General features: G+C 38.0%; 2 protein-coding genes across 2 annotated transcripts in view; both read right to left on the reverse strand.

Moving 5' to 3' along the window:
• Nucleotides 1-982: 982 nt before the first annotated feature.
• LOC117792582 (putative epidermal cell surface receptor) lies at nt 983-24,001 on the reverse strand. The gene is made up of 9 exons (XM_034632779.1): nt 23,825-24,001; nt 21,875-22,322; nt 9,736-11,063; nt 6,358-6,616; nt 5,479-6,138; nt 4,593-4,808; nt 3,022-4,128; nt 1,421-2,446; nt 983-1,215 (listed from the first exon to the last, which is right to left on the reverse strand). Exons 2-9 carry the CDS (start codon nt 22,230-22,232, stop codon nt 983-985), a joined length of 5,187 nt encoding a protein of 1,728 aa, XP_034488670.1. The 5' UTR covers nt 22,233-22,322; nt 23,825-24,001.
• The window catches only part of LOC117792586 (GPN-loop GTPase 3), a 28,651-nt gene continuing 17,259 nt past the window's right edge, over nt 12,932-24,323 (reverse strand). The window contains exon 4 of the mRNA XM_034632785.1: nt 12,932-12,961. Coding sequence (XP_034488676.1) covers nt 12,952-12,961 — 10 coding nt within the window. The 3' untranslated portion in view covers nt 12,932-12,951. The remainder of the gene's footprint in view (nt 12,962-24,323) is intronic.

Consider the following 24,323-nt stretch of genomic DNA (forward strand, 5'->3'; position numbering starts at 1 on the left):
GAATGGTATGTGGATCCACAGCTTCAAATATGTACACATAGATATTTGCGTCTCGATCTTTCAAGTGGAAGGAGTGGAAAATTAAGAGAGATGGAGAAAAACAGAAAGAAAGGGTGAGTTAAATGTGGTTACACTTTTACTGCAATGCGTAATTGTTTCGGAATTGAAATGAGAAATCGAACTTTAAATAAGTATATAATTTTGTTGATTCTGATAAGCGCAAGAATGATGCTTATGACGGGCAGTATACTTAAGTGTGACTGTTTGTATCTATGTGTGTGTTTTTTGTGTAAGTGTGTGTGTGTGGTTTTCACATATGGAATGCGTCATTTTCAGCTTGCTAAAAATAAATACAAATAAACAAGTGATTTAATTTTTTATTTATTTATAAGATTGCATATCTCTGTACGTTTACAAGCTAATTTAAATATTTATGGACTGTTAATTGAAGAACTGTTGTTGTTCGTTCTTAAATTATGGTATATGTATATATTTATGTGTAAAGCTAAAATTTACAAGTTAAACTAACTATGCATTTTTTTCGAAATCGCTAGAAGAATTGCGCAAACATTTCACACGCCCCCTGGCGATGCCAATTGGAGTTACTTGGAGTTTTTCAGTTGTCTCTTCTATTTCTCTATATACACAAGTTACAATTGTTTAACGGGGGGACAGAAACAAGTATTTAGCTCGATTATAAGAATTCCTTAATCATTACATACAACATGGCGACCTTTTTAAGTAAGGATCATTCATAATCCTGCGCCGGGAAATGGAAAATCCATATGTTTTCTTTTCATAACTTTTACTGACACTGAGTTTGAGTTTTTTGTTTTTTTTTCTTTTTAAATATTTACACGAACGTTGTTCTAAGCTAGTTTTGGGAGTTTCAAGAGTGCTACCCAACACTTTGGGCAGTTACAGATCTGTAATTAAATAAGTTTTATTTAAATAAGATATTTAAATGATTTTAAATTTTTTACTAACTCATTGTCTCCTGTTGTATCTCTACTTTATATGAGGGATTGTCGTAGGCTGCATCACTTTTGCGCGGAGGAGTTATGGATGCCGTTTGATGTACTCTCCTCCTGGTTATGATCAGCAGCAGGGCCAGCGTGGACATTATCGCCAAGGCGGCAATCACAGATACAACCACAAGAGGTCCATAATAATCTCCAACTGGTTGCTCAGAGACGCCAGCAGTAAGAAGTTTACCTGCAGGGAAGGGGAGAAAGGAAAGATATGTTAGCAATCGGAAAACATAAAGTTAATATGTAGAAAAATAAAGGTAAATAAATGGGATCAGTTTTACCCAGATTTTTAAAACTCAAGTAAATCCTTTCAAGAACACGCAAGACTTGGAATGGCAAGAGTTTATCTTTAGCAATTCTTAGCCTACCAAAATAGCAACTTAACTCACCCGTCTTGCCCGGCGTTGGTGGACCACCTGGTTTGGTAATAAAGTTGACCACATTGCTCTTCTTGGTGTTGCCATTGGTGAGATACATCTCCAGCCAGAGGCGGTACTTGGTACCTGGCTTGAGGTCCATAATAAGCGTGCCCGTCGTGCTGTCCCGTTTGGCCACCTTGAAGACGCTGGAGTCCTCTTTGCCCAAATCACTTTGGTAGATGGCGCGATAGATGTGCACAAACTTATCCTCTGGATAGGGCACACCGTTCCAGGATATTTCCACACTCTGTGTCTTCACCTTGGTGACATTGACATTCACATCGAAGCCATAGACATCAACCTTGGGCGCTGTGCGCACCTTGATCATGTGTCCAGCACGTAGCTCAGCGCCGTGTCCGGCAAATGGAATGTAATAGAGTCCAATCTCGTAGCCCGTATCGGGCTGAAGATTCTGTATGGTGTAGCTAGTGAGTGTGCGATGTACGAGCGGAGAGGAGGAGTAGATCATGCCGGTGAGTTCCTTGTAGCGCAACTGGACGCCATCGACGTACTCCATCTGCTCATCGCTGAGTTTCTTCCAGGTCAACTGCAGCCATGTGGAGTTCGTCTCAATTACATTCAGCTCGGGATCATCCACTGTCTTGAATATATCCTGGAAGTCTGGCCTGTAATCGGAGATCTGAGGCGGTGGCGTTATTGTCCTCTCCGCTGGCATCTTCACGGTGAAAACGGCGCTCGTCGGCTGCGAATTGATATCGCGCAGAATGAGAGTTATCTTAACCTTGTACAATGAATTCGGTTCCAGATTGGGCAAATCGAATTCCATTTGAGAGGTGGCTATCAGATCTTCTGGTGGTGCAAATGTCTGCAGCTCCCAGGTGGAGGTATCATTACTTGGTCCATTTGTATAACGCAACTCCACTCGTCCATGAAGATTCACATAAACCTGCGGAACGGTGAAGACCATGCGAATGGTGCGTGGATCAACGGCCTCCAAGGTGTGCACTTCGATATCAGACTGCAGAGGGCTTAAGACTGGGAAAAAATTAAGACGGAGAGGGAGAAATATATAATTAATAGAATTTCAAATAATTTATTTATAAATATGAGCAAATGGGATTTCATTGTCCTACATAAAGAAGAATTTGCAAATAAGTTTTATAAGTTAAAAAAAATGTCAAGACCGAAAAAAACATCTGATAATTTAATTTATTTAAAACAATCAATTTAAAATGGTAATGAATATTTCCAATATTAAGAAGAAGAAAATAAAAAATAAAGTAAAATTTAATTGAAATAATAAAAAACGAATTAAATTAACACACAAATCCCATTGCTCGTTTTAGAATTGGATTAGTATATTTTTAAGCAGATTCTAATAAGCGCAAAAATGATAAGATGATGACTGGCAATATGCATTTGTGTGTGTGATGTGTGCTTGTATGTGTGTGAGTGTGTATCTGTAGTGGTCACAGTTAGTACAGTAAAACCCTGTCGTTGTGTATAACAGTATAACAGTGTCCAGACGGCATGAGAGAGAAGACGAGAGAGATAAAGAGAAACTATGCTAATCTACAAAAGATTTGGACTAGAATAGTGAGTATGTCAACCTGCTTGCTGCGTTGGCCGCTTGTCCAGGCCATGGCCCTGATTCTGGCCCTGACTCTGGCTCTGGCTATGGCTCTGATGCAGGCTATGCTCGCTGGCCTGAGTGGAGAGACCAGAGCTGGTGCTAGAGCTGGGTATAATGGTAGCCTGTTGTTGCGGAGATTCATGCTGAGGCTGTTGTTGTTGTTGTTGATGTTGTTGCTGCTGCTGTTGTAGTTGCTGCTGTGGATGATGCAGTGGCGGTGGCACACCCAAGCCAGGTATCAGTGGATAACTCTCATAGGCCACCGGCTGACCATCAACTATGGCAATGCCGTGTGGTGGCGGCGGCGGTGGCACCCCACTGTGCACAATGGGCACATAATGTGGAGGTGTCGGTCGCTGCTGTTGCTGTTGATGTTGAAGTTGTTGCTGCTGGGATGTTGTTCCTGCACCAACTGGCTGGCTTTGTTGCAAATGCTGCAATATCTGCTCGATTCTCACATGCGGAGGCAGATTGTGATTATCCTTCTGTGGTGTTGACTGTGCTGGATGCCCAGGATGTCCAGGATGCTCAGCACCCAGTATATTAAATAGATCTGACTGACTTGTTGGTGCTGGTGGCGGTTTCCCTTGGGGTATACCATTGGGATTAATGTCATAAGGCTCGTAGGGATTGTAGGCATCGTAGGCGGGCTTTGCGGGATTATAGAAGCCATAAGGACCAAGATGTTGTTGATGTTGCTGCTGCTGCTGATAGTCGTTGTAGTGTCCGCCCAGTTGTAGCGGCACAAAGGCGCCAACTGGCGGCAATGGTGCACCATTATTGACCTCATCCTCTTGCTGATCCTCGTGCACATCATATTTGATATCATTTTGTTGCTGTTGCTGCTGTTGATGATGTTGTTGTTGTTGCTGCTGGGCCTTCTTGTGAGGTTTTTCGTGTTTCTCAAAGAGACCTGAGCTGGATTTGGGCGGCTTGCCGTCCAGTGTGGGATAGAAGGCGCCTAATATAGGCTTCTTCTCATAGTCAAGCTCCAAGGGTTTACTAGTAGTTGTTGTTGTTGTCGATGTTGCTGTTGCTGTCGATGTTGTTGTTGATGTTGTCGCTGTCGATGTTGCTGTTGTTTCTAATAGCGGTTGCATGTTGAATGGTATTTTGATTATTTACAATGCATAGCGTGAAAATTTGTATGAGCGTGGAAATAAATAAATCATAAAAATAAAGCAAAAAATCAGGGTCATAAAAATATAAATAAATAGAAAGAGAGAGAGAGAAAGAGAGATAGAGAAAAAAAGAGCAGGAAAGTTGAATAGAAAGAGCACAAAATATACATAGTTTGATGGAGTAGAGTATGAAATCATAATGGAAAAGCCAAAAATGCTTCGAAAACATGCGAGAATTATGAACGAATGAATGTACTCATAAATTGAGTAAGTTTTTGAATAATTTTCCAATGGCTTCGCATTTAAATTTATGTTCAGCTTACACTGCAACAATTAAGTTAATCAAACGAAAGTTGTTAAAGTGTAAATTGAGCTTGCATCCAGTAAAGCTTGTTTCATGCAATATTACAATGAAAATGCGACTTACCATTTGGCTTTGCTGGCATGGGATATATCTGCCTAGGATCATCGTCTAGCTGAGGACTACAGATCCAATGCTTGCAGCATTCATCATCGGGTATGGGCATGAGACGCGCCTCTGCCGGATGACAGGGTAAATCTGCAGGAGGCAGGGCCAAAACGGGTGGACAAGCTGGGCGACACTCGACCTTGCCATTCTCACAATAACAGTGCTTCTCGCAACCTAAAAATGGGGACAAATGTATATTAGGATTATATTTACTAAAATATTCAAGGCTGCGTACAACACTTTTTAAAAGATTCAAGTTTAAACTTGGAGAAAAAAAAGAATCGATCATTCGGCAAATAATACATCGAGTTTTACCAAAAAACTTTTTTTTTTAAGTGTCAAGGGAGGTATAGAAAAAATTGACAGTGATCGAAAAAATATTTAATTTTCCAATTCTGATGCAGAATCAAAATAGAGGCCATATAATGATGAAATTGACATTCCACAAGTAATTCGGTTAAAATTTGACAAAATTATGACAGTTTGAAGTTTTTGAAAATGGGAAAGTATAGAAAATATTGACAGTGATTGAACAAATATTTAATTTTAAAATTCTGATGCAGAATCAAAAAAGAGGCCAAATAATGAGAAACTAGACATTCCGCAAGGAAATTGGTTAAGATTTGACAAAACTGTGACAGTTTGAAGTTTTTGAAAAAGTGTCCAGGGGAAATTATGGGAAAATAATTAAATTTTCTCGTTTTTATGCAGAGTCAAAATTGAGTTGAGTTTCAGATTTTGTATTAAAATTTATTTAATTAGCTCGATTGGTGCTCGAAAAAATAATCGAGTTATAATACTTAATTTATCGAATAGTTTGCAGCCTTGCAATATCATTACTTACCCGTCAGATTGGTTGGAATAGGGGACCAATTATCGAATTCCATGCCCTGATATGTGCAGGTGCCGTTGTCCACACAACGCATGCTCTCCGGGCAGCAATGTGGCGCCACGGGCTTGAAGTCAGCGGGCACTGGCTCCCAGCGAATGCAATGGGGGTTGAGCACGTCCAGGCCGAAGGTGGAGGGACACTCGACCTTGGCACAATGCACGCCCTGCTCGTTGCAGATGCACAACTGTTCGCAGCCATCGCGGAACTGCTGGCCCAACTCGTAATCCGTGCCCTTGAAGCTGCAGGTGGGCGTGGCACCGCCTGCATCACGTGCCTGCTGGTCCAATCCGTAGCTGCGCTCCTGTTCAATTTCATCTCCAATGCTGTTCTGGCCACCCTGAAGCGATGGCAGTGGAGCAAGTGGCTGCTGTTGCTCGTGATCATCGAGGGTGACATCGCAAAGTTCCAGCTGGCAGCAGACATCCTTGGGATCCTTCACATAGACACACTTGTCGGCACGCGTGTGATTGCGCTCGGGACAACGTGGGCGGCAATTCATCACGCCTCCTTCGTCGCAGTGGCAAATTTGCTCGCAGCCAATTTCCTTGCGCTCTCGGAACTTGTAGATTCCTCCTTGGTAAAAGCAATCGTTGCGTGGCTTCGGTGTGCTCTCTGGGCATATGCATGTGTGTGTGCATGGTATGGTTCGTTGGTATATGTGTGTTGTATGTGTGTGTGTGTGTGTGGTATGCACATGACGTTAATGGAATGCACAGAAAAAACAGCGTTAAAGCATGGACACAAAGGCTACAAAGCAACAACTAGCTAAGCCAAATGAGTAGCCGCTTTCTCCCTGCAGTCTGAGCCTGGCTTAAATCTGCTAAAACTCACCTTCGCTCTGCTCATTTGTGGCAGCACCTGTCGTGTTCATCTCGGCAGTTTCCACACTGGGTTGCAGCAATGGTTCATTGCATTCCATGGTCCTACAGCATTCGTCCTCCTCCACAGCACGCTCATGGCAATGGGGATTCGCCATGGTGCGTTGACTGCCTCGTGGATAGGAGGCACCTTTGCAGCGTGGCTCACAGATCCATTCGCCGCGGTTGCAAGTGCAACGCTCATCGCAATCCCGTTCCATGCTTTCGCCATGCTGCATAGTTAAATTAATCAAATTACAGAAGTTTATTAAATTAACAAGTTAGAAATCTTTATGAAAACAAGATTTTTTCAATAAAAAATAAGCAGATGATCATCAGCCAGCTTAGCAACAATTCTTGGCTAAAATTATAAACTACAAATAAAAGACTTTAAAGAAATTTAGTAAATAAAAAATATTTTCTTTGCCTAGATTTTCATGCCATTAGTTGCCATTAGACAAAAGTGTACCTCTACACTCTCCTACCTAAAGTAAATGCTAAATTTGTAGCATTAATTGGGCAGAAACGAGTGCCGGTTATTGCCAGCATTGTTAGAGCTTTCCCTTCTGCACTGCTTCATGAAATCTCAACAATAATCGCTGCCTTAGAATTGTGACCCAATTGACAAGTAATGACAATAGATTCAGTTTGTGCCAGTTATTGTTGCAAACGGTATTTGCTTCCAAATAGCAAATGGTTATGATGTGAAAGGTGTGCACAAATTGCTTCAATTTGCACAGACAAACTCATCAATCATTTGATCATTTGGCGGCTACTAAAAAAAATTTGCAAACATTTCCTGCTTGAAGTTGGATTGCACCAATAATCGAATATGTCAAAAGTGCTGGCCTAAACTAGCTTATGAGCGTCCCACGCTGGCTGTGATTATAGACGCAGACGGATTCAAATCAAGTTCGTTGCCTGAGTCTTTTGTTTTTCATTTCAAGTCTTTTGTTCTTTTAATTAAAGCTTTGCGTAGGTTGTGTGTACTCTCCGAACTGAGAACTCGGAGCTCTTAATATGCAAGCTAAATGAGTACGTTTAATATGAGCTCATACGTGAGATTTTTCACGCCCTTTTTCATATTTTAATGAATCTACGAGAGGGAACTCATTCCCAGCGGTTGTAAAAAAATTTCATGGCCGCTTCTTGAGAACATTAACTCAAAACCATAAAACCCATAAAGCTATATCGACTGTAAGCTGACACCAAGCAGCTCTAAATGTGGCACACTAAACTATATATATAGGTAAATGGTCCAGAAAAATGTGTTGAATATTTGCAGGCACTGTGGTATGAATTTGTGGCATGCGGCTTGGCATGTTGCACGTGTCCGCTGTATCGATCGATCGAGCAATTTATAAGAAATAAAGACAAGAGGGAGTGCGCTGCACGAAAACAAAACAACAACAAAAACAACAACTATTCATTAAAAGTGAAAGCAAAAATTATTTCATATCGAAGCGTGCCGTAAACCCAATTATGAAAAGTACAGCAAAAACAATTTAAAACATTTAATATAAAAACAAAAATAATAATAACTAAATTGAATTATCGGCGCATTGCTGTAAAAATACTCTAAAATTTATTGCAAAACACAAATCAACTGTAAAGGCAACAAGAATTTGGTAGTGAAGAGGGAGAGTAGCTTAACTGGCAGGGTATTTAAAATTGGATTTTATTTACAGTCAAAATGCAGATATAAAATATGTGTCTTTGTATACAGATCAAAGCTGTGTGATTTCTAATAGATTTATAAGATTATTTTTGGAATCAACTAATATAGTTTTTACTTTAAATGCGTGTATTCACCCAACAGATACTTCGTGAGTATTGCGTGATATATAACAAACAGAGAATATAGTAAACTCCTGGGATATAATTCCATGTACCCTGTTTTTAGTTACTACACAGAAACACATTAAACTTACCAAAAGTCAATTATATAGGAATCAAAAGAACAAATCGTTTGAAATGAATTTAAATAGGTTTTTCTGACTTAATTACAGACCATTACAAATGTCATTACGTATGCATTAGACCCAAAAAAAAAAAAAATGAGGTAGAGTAGCACAACAGACAACTCAAGTGGCCGTTTAATTAAAACAAAATCAACACCGAAGGCAGCCAACAACGGCAGCCACTCAAAGCAATCGCTGGCAGTAACAACAGCAACAACTAATGCAGCAACAACTGCAACTACAACAACAACAACAACTAAAACCACAACAACTAAATGGGTTGGTCAGTAGTGGCAGCCTAGAGGCGTTGCTTCTGTTGCTGTTGTTGCTATTGCTGCTATTGTTGCTGTTGTTGCTGTTGCTCTGACTGCAATCCATTTGCTAGTAATGTACGTGACTCGCCACAATGCCTTGTGGCACGGGTGCAATGTCTGATGAACACGTCACACTCGGACAGACAGACAGAAAGGCGTGTAGCAATTTATGGAAATTAGATGCTGACGTTAATTAGATGATAGATAATCAGCTCAAAACTTAGTCGATGATTCTAGCAGAGAGTCAAAGAGATTGACGCACTTATAGAGATTGAGGCTGAGTGGGTAACAACACCATCAACACCATCAACAACAGCAACATATAGACAGCAGAAACGACAACGACAACATCAATCACAGCCCAGCAAATTGCTGGCATTTTTCTGTCGATTTTAAAGGCGCGCAAATATTTGCATAATTGCTGCTTGCCCAAGCAGCAAATAAGAAGAAAAAGGCAACCAGGGAAATGTGCACCAAAAAATATTATTTTGGATTGCAATACGACAACAGCAGCAGCTGCGACAAGCTGCCTGTTGACCGGTTTTTTTTTTATGAGTGGCCCGAAAACTTGTTGGCCATTATGCAATCAAGTGACGACAAGCCAAATTGCAGTTGCGTGCCAGGAAGTGCAACAGTCGCGGCCACCAAAACGGGGGCGGTTATACGAAAGTGTATAAATAAATGCGACACCTGAAAGTGGGTGCACCCATTGAGGTTGATTTCTAGATGAAGTCAAGATTAAACTCATTTCTATGCTATTAGTTATGAGTGCTTTCCCTATTAAATATTTTATGCACACAATTTTTGAGGTGCCTCAAGCGAGTTTTCAATGTTTTAGTAGGAAGAACAAAAGAACAATGAATAAAAAAATTTTTGAAACTAGAAAATTAAAGCAAGAAAAAAAGTTAAAGTCTTGTTAATTACGAATAGAAAAAAAAATTGTCTGATTAAATTTGCTATTCAAATATTTTTATATATCAAAAACAAAAGAATTTTGCTAAAAACTGCACTATATTTCTAATTATTGCCTTCCATTTCATTCTCATTTACATATTTATAAATATTAAGTATACGCACCTTATAACTCTTGTTTTCAGCCTGACATTCACGTTGCATTGTATCTCCACTTGCTGTAATTTCCACAATTTTTGGCACTTCCGTTTCGGGTTGTGCGGTTGTTGTACTTGTTGTAGTTGTCGTTGTAGCTGCCGGTGTTGTCGTTGTAATTAGCTCAGTGCGTTCATCGTCCATGCTAACATCGCTGAGATCCATTAGCGCCTGGTGTTGCAAGGTGGCATTGTGACGGAAGAGCAGCTCTGCATCCTCATCGCTGCCTCCTGCCGAGCGGCCCTCGCCGGCAAAGGCAACAAATGGCGTATCAGTTGGGTTTTCGGTTGTAGTTGTAGTTGTTGTTGTCGGTGTCTGCGTTGTTGTTGTTGTTGACGTTGTGCTTGTGGAGCTTGTTGCGTCCTCGATTGTGTGCTGTCCTTCAACAATGTTAATCACTTCGCTCTGTGGCAACACTGTGGTGGCCTCCGCCTTTGCCTCCATCTCAGTGCCTGACTCAGTCATCGATCCAGTTTGTGGCTCATTCATATGCATGGCGCGTGCTCGGGATGTTGTTGATGTTGTCTCAGTAACTGGCTGTGCTGTTGCCTTATTCTCCACGCTGACAATAATGCCGGCACTCGATTCGGTTGTTGATGTTGTTGTCGATGTTGTTGTTGTTGTTGTTGTTGCTGCTGCTACTGCAGCTGGCTCGCCCTCCTCGGTGCTGCTCGACAGCATTTGATAATCTTCGTGCTCGGCCAGGCGATCATGATTCTCGGACAGTATATGCACATGATAGGGATCTTCTGATTCACTTGTTGTTGTTTCTGTTGCTGCAGTTGTTGTTGAAGTTGTTGTTGAAGTTATTGTTGTTGTTGATTCAGTTGACGACGACAACGACTTGTCGCTGTCACTTTCATTCTCATTGGCATGAGACTCATTCTCCTCACTATTGCTGGCCGTTATAAGTGTCGCCGGATGTCGGAAATTATTCAAATCTTTGGCATCATCATCGTTCTCATTTGAGATTTGATTGAGTAGCAATAGTTCATTCTGTTGCTCCTGCTCTTGCAGCTTTTGTTGCTCCTGTTGCTGATGCTCCGTGGTGGCATCGCCTCCCACATTCTCCGCATGCTCATCCTTCAGTGGAATGTGCTGTATGTGCGTCTGATCTGCCTCTGTCTGATGTAAGATCTTTGGCTCATCGGAAGCTACACTGTCAGCACGTGGTGTTGTTGTCGGCTCTGTGGATGTTATGGGCTCTATACTTGTTGAACGCACTGTAGTTTCCTCATGTACGTGAATACTGTTGCTGCTGCTGCTTTCAATTGCTGCTGCAGGCATTATGGTAGTATCTGAAAAAAAGATAAAAATAATTATTGTAGAGGTATAAAAATGTCGATTAAATAACTTGATAATACAGTAGAGTATGTATTGAATGAACTTTTCATCACTTGTTACTTATTCTTGCCCTCGACATTGGTTCAACTATAAAAACAACTTGAAGACCACATAAAGTAAAGTATTTAAAGAACAATTTATATTATTAATATAAAGGTGCTTGCAGAATGAATAAATGTTGATTTGTTATTTCGAAGTTTCAGTGTAAAATCAAAAACTAGTGTTGAATATTGCAACATATTTATTTTTTTCTATTGGAATTGCAAAAATATCTACGTTTAAGAGAGGTTTTACTGTAACTCTACATACATATAAAAGTAAGCTTTAAAAAGTAAGCAATTATTTGATGTTGCCTCAGATGCTTTGTGCTGCTCTCCATTTAAGCCAACATCCGCTTCCGTTTACTCTCAATTATGTATCTAGGCATGTACTAGTATACATATAAACAGTTATAGTATATTTATATGTGAAGATTTTACATTCTTCATTTCATTTTAATTCAATTATAACAACACCTACAGTTATAAATTCTCAATTCCTTATCTGTTCAATAGAATTCTTTTGAGAGCTCAGATTGGCATTGAGTCATTCCAAGGGGTAAACAAACTTTAAGCCTATTCGCATATTTGTCTATTCTAAGCTGTCCCACATTTACGGTACAAGAATCTTTGCGCAATTCTAGCGGAAACCGTAGCGTAAAAAAAAAGAAGAGATAAAAGATATTCGTATTGGAAATATCTCACGCGTCCCATCATTGGCAGCATCATTTGCAACATACACGTAATTTTCAGTTCTGTTTTTGGTTGTACACCGCAAACACCTCGCCAAAGGTAGACGTAGACGCAGCATCAGTTCTTGAGAATCAACTAAGGTATTCATTAAGCTGCGACTGCGACTGCGACGTCTTCGCGAAGCTGAATCATCGGTTTTTTGTCCGCCATTCTTGGAAGCGTTCGACGGACGGACGGACGGAGGGACAAGCCCTGGCGATGCCAAAATATCAGACAGCCGCATCTTTTCTGATATTGTTTTCCTCTTGTGATTCGTCTTCGGGTCTTTACTTTGCTTTAAAGCGCTTAGGGAAAAGAGACAAAGAGTGCAAAGAGTGAAGTTGTTATTCTTCTTGAATTCGGTTCTTCTCTGTTCCTTCGCTCTTATATAATTACATTTGCTTTCGGGCAGAGTTTCGGGGCGCAAAGCTCATGTCATAAATAAATGATGACTTTAGTGAGGGCTCTTCAACAGCAACAACAACAACAACAATAGCAACAGCTACAAGACACACTTGACTTACTATTGGTACAGTGGGTCTAAAAAACATCATATAGCTAACAACTTCAATTGAATGTTAGTTCATTAATTCATTAAAAGAAAAGGTTAAGATGTTTAGACACTAATTACAGCAATTACTTTGAGTAATTAGGATTAGTACACAAATCAATTAATGGCTTTTCTCAGAGCTGCCATTTTGTATTGGTTAAATAAATAGATAAGTTTTGATTCCCACGTCCAAGTATTTTAAAGTTAATCAATTTTAGTTACTAAGAACTTTTGTCTGTTTTTGACATAAAGTGTAATAATCATGCATATTTCTAATCCCTGGATTGTATAGCTGTTAAATAAGTTAAAAATTAGATAACTGAATCTTTGAGCTTTTCAAGTTATTAATATTAATTTACAATTGAAGGTTTCGACGGATAATTGTGCTAATTGTGCAAGTTACTATCGTATTTATAGTTATTGCTTATATAATTGATAGTTGTTTGATTTAGTTAAATTAAAGACTAAAACAGGTTTAAAGATGGATTAAATTAAATTTCTGAAACTAATTTAATGGGATTATTACACAATATTAACTTTTTTACTATTTACAGAATTTTCACAGGAATCAATTTAAATTGAACTTTATCAATAGATGACATTTTTTCAACATAGTATACAGTTTTCTTTACATTTTTAGGCAATATTTGATTGTAGTTAAAAAATCTTAACTTAAACTACTCTCCATAATTTCATTTCATATACATCCGTAACTCTTCAACTGACTCATGATGGAGCTGCAAATAATGAAAAAAAAAAAAAAAAACTGGAAAGAGGGAAACGAAAGAAAAACACCCGCAAGACAATTCTTGACGGGCGCTGCAAATGTTGCCCCATGGGGGCGAGTCGAGTGCCAGACGGAGATGGAGACGAAGATGGAGTTGGAGTTGAAGATGGAGAGCTATGGTTTCGAGTGCGCCTAGGCATAAGGTCTGACATGCATGCGTGGTAATAAGCATAAAGGCAGCACCGATCTACGTCCCCATCAGGTCGGGGCCCAACCAGGCACAGTTGTCGCTCCAATAAGAGAGAAAAATGGTGCCCAATGGCAGACGGCGACGTTGAGGTTGAGGCATGCATGGGACGCCAATTTAGCGCTAAAAAATACTTGCATAGAAGAGAAGAACTCCTTCTCAGTTCGTAAGCAGTGATGTCATCTTAGCCGTTTTATAGCTAGATTTAATTATTTTAAAATTGGAAGAATTGCTGTTTGTGTTAAAAATAATTTCTCTGCCTTGATAAAGATTGATTTAAAAAATATATTGCTTTTGGAATTGTAAGATGCTATTTTAGTGATAAGGTTGTATATATTACATTAAAATATATGTGACAAATCTGAAGTTTCTGCGGATGAAATTTGACATAACATACTTTTTATAGCATAAAAAAAAACAATGTGCATTTTAATACCTAGCTAAAATAAATTTTCTTATTATATGAAGCAATTCAAAAAATAGATGTTTTTGATATAAGGAGTTCTTTTAACACTTGAAATTCTGGCAACACTGTTCGTTAGCCCAGAACCCAGACGAGCTCGTAAAAGTCGAGAGCCTTTCTGCTGTACCTTAATATATGTATGTCTGTGTATGTGTGTTTGTATTTGTGTGTCTTATGTTTAAGTTGCAGACGTTGCTTTTATTGTTGCTCTTACTGAGAGTACTCATAGAGGGGGGCCAGAACTTGTGCTAGGGTTACTGACTTGAACCTTGAATTTCAGTTCGTTATGCTGCCTGCAGCTCTTACTGAAGTTTGCAGTTCTTGCTGCTGCTATTGTTGCTGCTGCTGTTGTAGTTGTTATTGTCACGGTTAACCGTTTATAATACAAGCTGTTGTGGCTTTTTGCCTTTGTTTTGTCCATTTTTGCTTGCTGCACAATTTGTCTTTTACTGTCATTGATTTTCATTTTTCACTCGTCGCTCGTTAAGCGTTTTCAACCAGCAACAGTATTTTTGTGGTATTTTTTATCTATAAACTAATATGCATATATGCATATATGAATATGTTGCTGCACTTTTGGTGGTCTCCCTACCCCTTTCCCCGTCATCCTGATCCGTTATGCAAGTTCGTTGTTATTTTGATTGTGTGCATACAAAAGACTCTGGCAACGAACTTGACTAGTTCTGTCGGCCATGTCAAATGGTTTCTTCTTCTTTGGGTCTCAGCCTTGTTTATGATGTGCACAGCTAAAGCCGGTCGGTCAGTCGCTTGATTATGATATATGACAATGCCTTCTATCCGCATACCTAATGTAAGTATTACGCCCACAACAAGGCGGCAACAACAACTACGAACGGCAACTTCAACAGCAACTTATGCAGAAATGCAAAAGTGTTGTCGGTAGTTGAAACTCATTTGCGGTTTTTTCAATTCGCCGCACGTTTTGCGGCTCTAAACAAACAGACGGCAATCGAAATGCAATGGAGTTGGTCAGGGGTCTTATAAGAGGTCTACAAATGATGTGCTTAGAATTGACAAGCTGTCAGCATAAAACCGGATGTCTTTCTTCGTTACCCAGAACAACAACATCATGGGATTACAGTAGTTAACCGCTAAACGGAACTCTGCTTATTTAAATATGTAAAGCTCACAAAAAAATTCCACTTTATTTGAGTATTTTTTTGGGCTTTGAAATAAAAAATATCTTTTATGATGACCTTTTATTATAAAGTAAAACAACCCAAAACCAATAAAAAAACTAATTTACTTTTTAAATTTACTAATAAGCAAAAAATTCATTTTTATTGAATTTATTTTTTTTATATATGCTTAAGAACTTTATTATAGCTAAAAATACATTTACACCTATCTCCTGACTGGTGACCAAAATTAAATATATTAAAATGTTATCAATTTAAAAAGTATTGACAAATTTCTAAAAGCCCAGCAATTGGTTAAGCGCAGTCCTCACACAAAGATAGACTCTGCTGTTTTGTGTAAGCAATGTCAGAGCAGTCAACCGGAAGCGCGTCACACACTTCCCACTCGCTCAGTCATAATGAGCACTGCATAATGACCATTAACATCTGTCCACACTCAATGGTGCTTCGTCCGTTGGCTAAGCAAAAAGTGTCAACAAATTGAATGAGGGGAGTTAATACATACATAAATACTTATATATCATACATTAACATTGGCGTGGACTTTTGGGTAATGTATCGGTCATACATCTACCAAAATGTGTGTTTATGTGTGTGTCACGTATCCACAAAGCCAAAGCCGAAAATACAACAACAGAATCAGTTGATTTGCCTACTTGAGTTGTTGTTGTTGATCCGGTTTGAGTTTGATTTGAACAAAACTTTTCAAAATTATAAACAAATCCGAATGGATACGACATTACGCAATTGGTAACGCGTCGCTTGCATTTGGAAAGCTGAACAGAGTTTTTTTGGTCATACAACAAATACTCGTCTGAGTATGAGTATTTTCATATTTTGGCAGAGTGTTAATGGAGCTTTATAATTAATGCCGGAGTATGGATTTTCGGTTCATTATCTACATACATGTTTTTATTATTTGCTTTAAAAATTTGTTGTTGTTGAATTTTACTGCTGTTCATTGAAATTGTGGGGTCTTTGTTGAGTATGAGGAGGTGAATGGGAAATGCGTATGGGAATGACAATGCATATTGTTTTTGTTTTTCTTTTCTATTTGTAGTATGTTAATTTGTGAAACCGAGTGTTAAAACAGCTTTTCAAATTGGAGTGAAGGTTGTTTGTTGAGCGAGAGATTTGCAGATAATAATCATAATCTTTCGACGATCATACGATTACATCAAAAAATAATATTTTGAAAGTATTTAGATATGTCTTTTAGAAAACAGTTTAGAAAAGCCTCAAGTTTTGTATATATAATTTAAATGACCTCTTACTAACAATTCTCATTGGTATGGATAGATACTAAAGACTAAGATGGATACCACTGAAGAGAAAATACTAAATGCTTTGTTGCATTTTATCTGCCTTTCTATCTCTACCAGCTAATGACTAGAAATGTGGCTAAAAGACAGAATGAAATATCTAGCAATAGGCAAAAAGACATTAGAAAAGCCCACAACAACAACAACAATAGAAATAACAATAACAAGTTAAGGAAATACAGACAGGCAATTCGACAAGCTGGTTAGCTATAAAACAAAATAATTTTCCACTATAAAAGGCAGCGTGTAAAGCAGCATTTGACCTTTTCAACTGTTCAACTCGAAAGTTCATGTGCCCGGGCAGCTAATGAAAAATGCAGCTTCACTTGGAATGCGATCAGTGCGGGAGGGAGGGGGGTTGGGAGTAAAGGGGTTGACGTAGAGACAGCACATCTAATGCTAAACCAAGAAAACAACAAAACAAAACAAAACACGTTTCAGCGCGTGTCATCGTCCATGGAGAGGCCAAGACAAAGACCCCAGGAAAAAAAAAATAATAAAGGAAAATAAAATTATACTTATGTATATGACTAAACAGAAAAGCCACTTAACTCCATACAATTGATAGCTGTACTTGTTGTTGCTGTTAGCTGTTGCTATTGCTGTAAGCATCTAAGCAACTGTATCTGTGTCTGTATCTGTATCTGCGTATCTGTATCTCAATGCAATGACACCACGCTTTTCATTTGTGGCCAAGTGAATGCTTCACAATATGCCTGTGGCCGGCCATGAAATCGACTTGCAATTGCTTTTTGAATTGGAGCTGCAAGTGTTTGAAATGCTTATACATACATGTATGTACATAGGAATACGTATGTGAGTGGCACAGCTGTGAGTCGAGTGCGTTTGTCTGTCTGTTTGAAGGTCAATTGAATGGCACAAGCCAGCTAAATGGGATTACTTTAACAGTAGTACAAGTATATTCCATTGGCTTGCTTCCAAGTTAAAACAACACATGTATCATTGATATGGCTATACTAGGTTTAATGGTGCAATCGAAGCGAATGCATTTGAGAAACGACAATCTTGGGAAATAAACTAAAAAAAGTTTTAAAAAAAAATGCGTTACATAATACAAGAAGTATCTACCTTAAGTATCAAGAAGATAAGTGAATTTAAAATTTGATTTTGAGCTCTTGTTTCTATTCTATCCTCTTATACATACTTTATATTTATTCTTTATAAAATTATGCATGCATATCTTTCCTCCGCCTTCCCTTTCCTCCTGTCTCTAATTTTTTCTATCTGTCCATTTGTTTCTTTCTCTAAGTATCAACTTCCTGACAACATTCTGTGCACCGTTCAATGACACAGTTAATTACATAAACACCCCAGTAAAACATGCAAGTACACAGACACAAAGACAAAACTATACACACACTTTGTTATACACAATCTCTATACACGCAAACATACACATCCTACTCGTAATTAAATTGCATTAATTAGTGTCGACTTTTTGCACTACATTTTTCTTAACGAACAAAAACTAGAAAATTACCAAATGGAAAATCAGAAAACAGCAGCAACAAAAATCAAGTAAAAGTGTTCGACTAGAAGATACCCATGACATTGATAAGTCCACTTTGTGACTTATAATTTCCGCTATCAGGTAGGAAAAACTGGCTTGACTGATGACCAGGCTTAAATTTATAGCTTATGCCCCCCGACAACAGGGCTGCAGGGTATATAGACAGGCGACATATGTAAATATTTAATTTGATTTGATATCAAATCGCCATGTTGCTAAAAACAAGTCATAATTAGCTAGACTATTTTATTGAGCTATACTCGATTAGTTGTTGGACTCGCGCCCCTGACACAAATACCAAAAGCACGTTGCGTGGCCAGGTTTTCACTTGCCATTTGGCAGCAATTGATGTCATATGGGTGCAAACAGTAACCTGTTGTTCTATCGCTATCGATGCAGGCAATCAATTTTCGACTGGGAGCGGAGAAAGCCGACAGATGCATTTCGGGGAGGGAAATCCCACACAAAGTTCAGAGACCAGAGTTTTATGAATGGACCATGTACAATATTTTTGACACTAAAGTTCGAAAATCCATGCCGTCAAATTTATGGGCAAAATGTTAATTGTTAACTGCAAGAGCTGTCTACACTTTCACGCGTTCAAAAGCTCAAACATATCAGCCTCAGGCGAAGTATGCTCGCACAACTAAGTGTCAATGTACATTGGGATTTTAGCAGCAACAAACAAGCTGCAATTAACAGCATTTTGTTGTTGCTCCACTCATACAACAATTTTTTAGTTTTTTAATCTATTTTTGTTTTTTTTCGCTGTTGTTGAAAAGTTTTAAGCTACTTTTACTTATCGGTTCATTATAACGGACGCTCAATTTTGCCAGCTAATCGTGCATGAACCCCAAACGAAAGGTAAACCAGACGAAAATGACAACAACAATAAAAGTCCCACACATACATACATATCTATTTATGTATGTATTTGCACGCATTGCCACACCCAGCATAAGAAATACTTTTCATTTTTGCGTATTTCTCGCACAACAACTTTTGGTTTTATCCTTGAAAATACACGAAAAAATCATAAATAACAAATGACTTAGAAAACAAACTTGTTTGCCTGCCTTTTTCTGTAGAATTTCTAAATGAAATAAACAACTAAAGAGATCACACAGCAGAAAACAAAATACTTAAGCAACAAACTTGAGGACATTTATATGTTCCGCTTGTTAGAAAAAAAATATATTTGTTATCACACAAGCTACATTATATTTTTATACCTGCAAAGCTTAGATTTCAATTCCCGTTCGAGCTTCACGACTTCGTGCAGAAAATATGGAAATATCCAAGTGCGTTGATTTGTAGTAACAACAATAATCAACATAATAACAACTCATTCATTGCAATCTTTTGTTTTTTTTTTTTGGCCTCTCCACAATTTTAATTTATTTACCTTACAGTCTTTCCTTGAAGAAAGTGACCAAAAACTGCCAACAAAAAATGATGAACATGGCCAATAATTGAGGTCGTTACTTGATCCGAAAATTTAGCCTTTATCGTTTGGTTTTGTTTTTGCTATTAAATTAAATATTTCGTGATGTGTTTTATTGTGCAAGCGAACCTTCATTGCCAAAAATATATATAAATAATTTTATATAATATAATAAACTATTTTATTTTTTTACTAGCCATGACAAGTGCAGGCCCTGAATTGCATTTGAGCCACTTAATAGGATTCCTCAGTGACTCGATATTATTTAAACACGACAAGGCCATCAATTAGCGACCCATTTGCAGTTGTTTGGCCAAAAATTCAGTCAGCATTGCAAACCGCATTCAAAAATTAACATAAATGATTTATGTACTCGACTCTCAGCCATGCTCGCCAATTTTCCAGCTCATTAGCAAACTGCAATTTGTGTGCACTTGGCTTTGACTAAAAAACCAATTTACAGTTCACAATGCACGTATTTAGCTCATGCATATATTTTTTTTTTGCATTAGCTTTGTTGAAAATATAATCGTATTTTTTAGTGAATAAGTATGTAACAGAAATTTTATTTAATTGAAATATGTGTTTATTTTTATCCATTTATAAATTCATTTCAATCATTTAGAGGCAGCTTTAACAAAGTTTTATTATCTAACACTAGAAACCAACGGCAGCTATCTATCAGTTATATCAGAGCATTAACAAACTATATGACCTATAGCCACAATTACTGGCTGATACACAAACACTGGTTACTTGTCGTAAACCAGAATTATAGCAACCTTAGTGTCAATATGAAAGGCCAAAATTGCAGCAAATTTATTGAACAAGTTAATTTGTATTCAACTTTTTTATAATATGCACACTTATATAATCTAGTAAGTTTAGTGACAGTTTAATTAATTCCAACAACAACAAACTGGAAATAAAATCAATAGAAACAAACGAGTTTGGCAACTGTGAATAATTAAAGTATTTATGGTTCATTTGGTTGCATTCAAGGCAGCTTAAAGCCCACTTCTAGTTTATTGAATCAATTGACCTAAGACAGCTCCACAAGTCTTTGTACCTATGAAAACATTGTCTTTGGTTTGATTCATTAATTAAAATTATATCATGGGGGTAGAGATTTTAAAGGTCTTTAGGAGTTGCGTCAATGTTGCGTGTGTGTGTGTGTGTGTGTAAGTGTGTGTTGCGGAGGTGTTTTGGCATCCAAATGATTTATAGATATTTGATTTGTTGCCGTCGAAGTTCAAGTTAATTTACTACATGCCAGTTTAATTAGCAATACCCAAACAACATTAAAATACTATTGCGGAGTGTGCAAAGTGGCACCCAAATAGACAAATTACATTAACAAACATTTATGACACAATTTTTAAAGGTGTAACGGTTGTCTACTCTTGTCACGTAGGTGAAGGATATGACTCATCATCCAAGTACTTATTTCACCCTGACGCAAAAATCGAAAAAGGTACTTAACAATATTTTCTACTGATGATAATATGTTAAAGATATCCAACCTCAGGTCTTTTTCTCAGCTCTTTGTTTGATGAAGCTAACAATCTGGGTGGCCCGTTTAATTGCATCATGAACAGACAGTTTAAGGTAAAAGAGTACAAACTATAATGATGTTTCATGAGCTCAAAGCAACTCTAAACTTTGATGTAAACGTGACACGTTTGATGTGCAACTGACATTAAACAAAAATTACAACAAGCTAATTATAATAAAAAAAAAAAAAATGTTACTAAAGCATCCACAGAGAATAAGGCTAGACAATTAAACTATTAACCCAATTAAAAACAGTTGATTAAGTTGAATTTTCGATCGGAGTCTAGAATAGAGAACCTTTCACTTACTTGAACACAAAGTTCATGGAATTAGATCGTTAATAACAAAAGTTCTATAAAAGAAGTGCGACTATCTCTGTATATTTGTTCCACATTCATTCAACAAGAATAAATAAATAAAATCGAAAGGCAACTTTCAAAATGCGAGAACTAGTTGACTATTTTTAACAACGATTTATTGAATAATTTTAATGAATGTTATGAATGATTCAGTAAGCGTGTAGGTACAGATTGTTGAATGCTTCACTTGAGTGAGAGACTTTCATTATTTTACTTTGAAGCGCCGCATAATTAACGAAATAATTCAACAGGAAACTAATAAGAAATGCCAAATCGAATTCTGTTTATGATTAATCTAAAGAAAATGACGCAAAACATAACAAAAATTTCTTTTACCAAGCTGGTGCGCTCCATTTAAGCGAAAAGAAATAATAATTATGGAAAAATGTTATACGGATCGAACCGTAAAAGGGCGGCGGCACACGACCGTCCGAGTGAAATAAAAACGAAGATAGAGCTGGTGCGGCGTTAATTGGTAACTCAAAGAACGATATTTGATTATGGGGCCAGCAGCAAGTTAAAATGGAAAAGAACAGGGAGAGATTAAAGTGTCTGGAAAGCTTTCCAGACGCGCCTAGGCGACGTCTATTGTACGAGTATCTATAATTTTCGTGTTTTGGCTCTTTTCAAAAACTCACCAGCTTCGCTTGCGTTCAATCTGTTGGGCTCCAAAGTCGTTGAACTATCCAACATCGCAGTCGACTCGCTGCTTTGTTCTACGCCAATTGTTGTTGCTGCTGCTGGTGCTGTCGTTGTCGTCGTTGTTGTTGTTGATGTTGTTGTTGAGGGATCAGCAGCAGCTTCAGTTGTTGTATCCAACGCTGGCATCGTGGTGCTGGGAATGACTGGAGCATCATCCTCGCCTACAGGCGCAGACGCCGCGCGCTCAATTTGAATGCCAAGCAGCAATAATCCACAGAGACTTGCCACAAAGAGTCTCCTCCGCAAGATCGACGCCGAATCGCCTGGAGCTCTTTTTTTTCTACACGCTTGCATTTTGATTTTGTTTTTGTTTTTTTATTATCGTATTTTTATTAAGTTTCTCTCACAACTTTGGCACTTGTTGTTTATTTTCAAATAATCGAACTGTGTAAAAAAAATTAATTTAAGCTAAAATTATTAACAATTTCGCAGCTACATCATTATCTAACTTAAACACTTTTATATTCATAATTTTTTTTTTTTGTTTCTTTCTTTTTTCGTTTTGTTAATATTTAATTTAAGCGCGCTTTTGTTAAATGTCGTTGATTATTTGCACAATTTTGTTGTGTTTTGACATTTGCTCGCTTTTGGAGTGTGTGATTTTTGCACTTTCGAAGCGATTATTTGTCATCTATTTGGTAAATGCTGTCATTTCCGTTCGAAAGTTTTGGTTAAATAATCGTGTGAGTATTAAACAAATGAATAAATGAATGTTGCTTAAATATGCTCCGAAATGTGTTTCAATAAAGGGAATTTATGCTGACATTTGCTCACTTAACTAATGTGTAGACAAGTTCGTTTCCTAAGTCTTTTGTTTGTTTGTCACATAAGACCAAACTGCAAACTCTTTATCTGTGTCAAGGCTTCCATTTTATTATAGTATTTAACATATATACACTAAAGTCAAATATTGCCAACTTTTTTTACTTTTTTTTTTGGCAATTTTTGGATTTTTGCGACAATTTGGTTTGCTTGTCACCCAAACTAAAACTCAATGGCCTTCATTTCAAAATAAACTATCTATCTCAAAGTTTTTAAAATAACCTCTAAGATTGCCCAATTCTCTACCTCCTCTGCTGTTTCGTGGCATTCTTTAGTTAGCCCTAAAACCCAAGTTAACTGGGAAAAATATGCAAGAAACTCAAAACGCATGCAATTCACAATAATGCAATAGTACAGCAGCAACCACAGCAAAACACCTTAGATCTAAATTACAGCCGCAAAAATATACTTATATTTGAACCGGTTTCGAGAGCAGCAGCTAAAACTAACAACAACTACAACTTGAAGCGGCTCTGCGGCATTATTTGCGGCAGCTTTGGCCGACTAACTAGAAAACCACAAATGCTATCGATGCTGCAGTTGCTGTTGCTGTTGTTTGCTGTTGCAGTTGCATGTTGTTGTTGCATTTGGCCAAGATTTGGCTTGCATATTAGCCTGATTATAATTAGTTAGCCGGTTAGACTGTCACAACAATGCCGCACAAACTGTCACAGTTCGCACAAGGCAATTGGCTCCATTCTCAATTAAATTATACAATACATTTATTAAATTTGTTATAGTTTGTTATCGTTTTTTGTTTCTTAATGATGTCATTGTAAAAGTTGCTGTTTGCTTTGACATTTTACATTTCACTCTCACTCCTTGTATGTAGAAATGGCAACAGCAAAAAGCAAACAAAACACAAAAGAAAACATTTCACGGGGAGAGCAACAGCAAAACAGATACACAGAGAGGGAGGTGAAGAAAAACTTGTTTGTATTTTAGTTTTGGTATTTTCAATGGAATTTTTCGTTTATTTTTTTGTTTCAACTTTTGTTGGAAAGAAAACCGAACCACTCGATTTTTTGCATAAATTCAATATATAAATACACACACACACATACACAGTTAACTGCTTGTAGGTATTACGATCTGCACTAAACCGATGCGCAAAGGTTTCTAAAGTTGGCCAAGCGCACGGGCCACGTTTCTAAAGAATTGTTAAAACACGTCTGCGTTTGGTATTGTCTAGCAACCGCTCCGGCTGAAACACATCCACCAACTGAGCACGCACTGAGACCACAACTAGGCTCTGAGCAAGCTGACGATCTTTCGTGATTCACAAAACTCACCACGACCGCCGGCCACGTCGTTGTCGTCGTCGTCGTCGGCCAAGACTTTAATCACGAGACCAGACAGAGCTATGGCTGCAGCTACAGCAATGGCAACTGGTTTCAGCTGTTGTTGTTGCTGTTTCGATTTCAGTTTCGACTGTGTTGAGTTTCGTCTGGCCGCAACAGCTGAGCAATTCCGAGTGCCGCAACAGGTGAGAGAGCCGCTGCTTGACATAATCGTTGGAGTTGAAGTTGCGCTCTCACATACCTCAGGTGAGTCTAGTCTATG

This window comes from Drosophila innubila (genome assembly GCF_004354385.1).
Source record: "Drosophila innubila isolate TH190305 chromosome 3R unlocalized genomic scaffold, UK_Dinn_1.0 2_E_3R, whole genome shotgun sequence".
Lineage (NCBI taxonomy): Eukaryota > Metazoa > Arthropoda > Insecta > Diptera > Drosophilidae > Drosophila > Drosophila innubila.

What these genes read in the sequence shown, in the direction of transcription:
- LOC117792582 (XM_034632779.1), bottom strand. Translation starts at nt 22,232, where the DNA reads ATGCAAGCGTGTAGAAAAAAAAGAGCTCCAGGCGATTCGGCGTCGATC. An exon ending in ATTGAACGCAAGCGAAGCTG is followed by an intron (nt 11,064 to 21,874) that starts GTGAGTTTTTGA and finishes TCTTTTTTTCAG; the next exon opens with ATACTACCATAATGCCTGCA. An exon ending in TATTCCAACCAATCTGACGG is followed by an intron (nt 4,809 to 5,478) that starts GTAAGTAATGAT and finishes CCCCATTTTTAG; the next exon opens with GTTGCGAGAAGCACTGTTAT.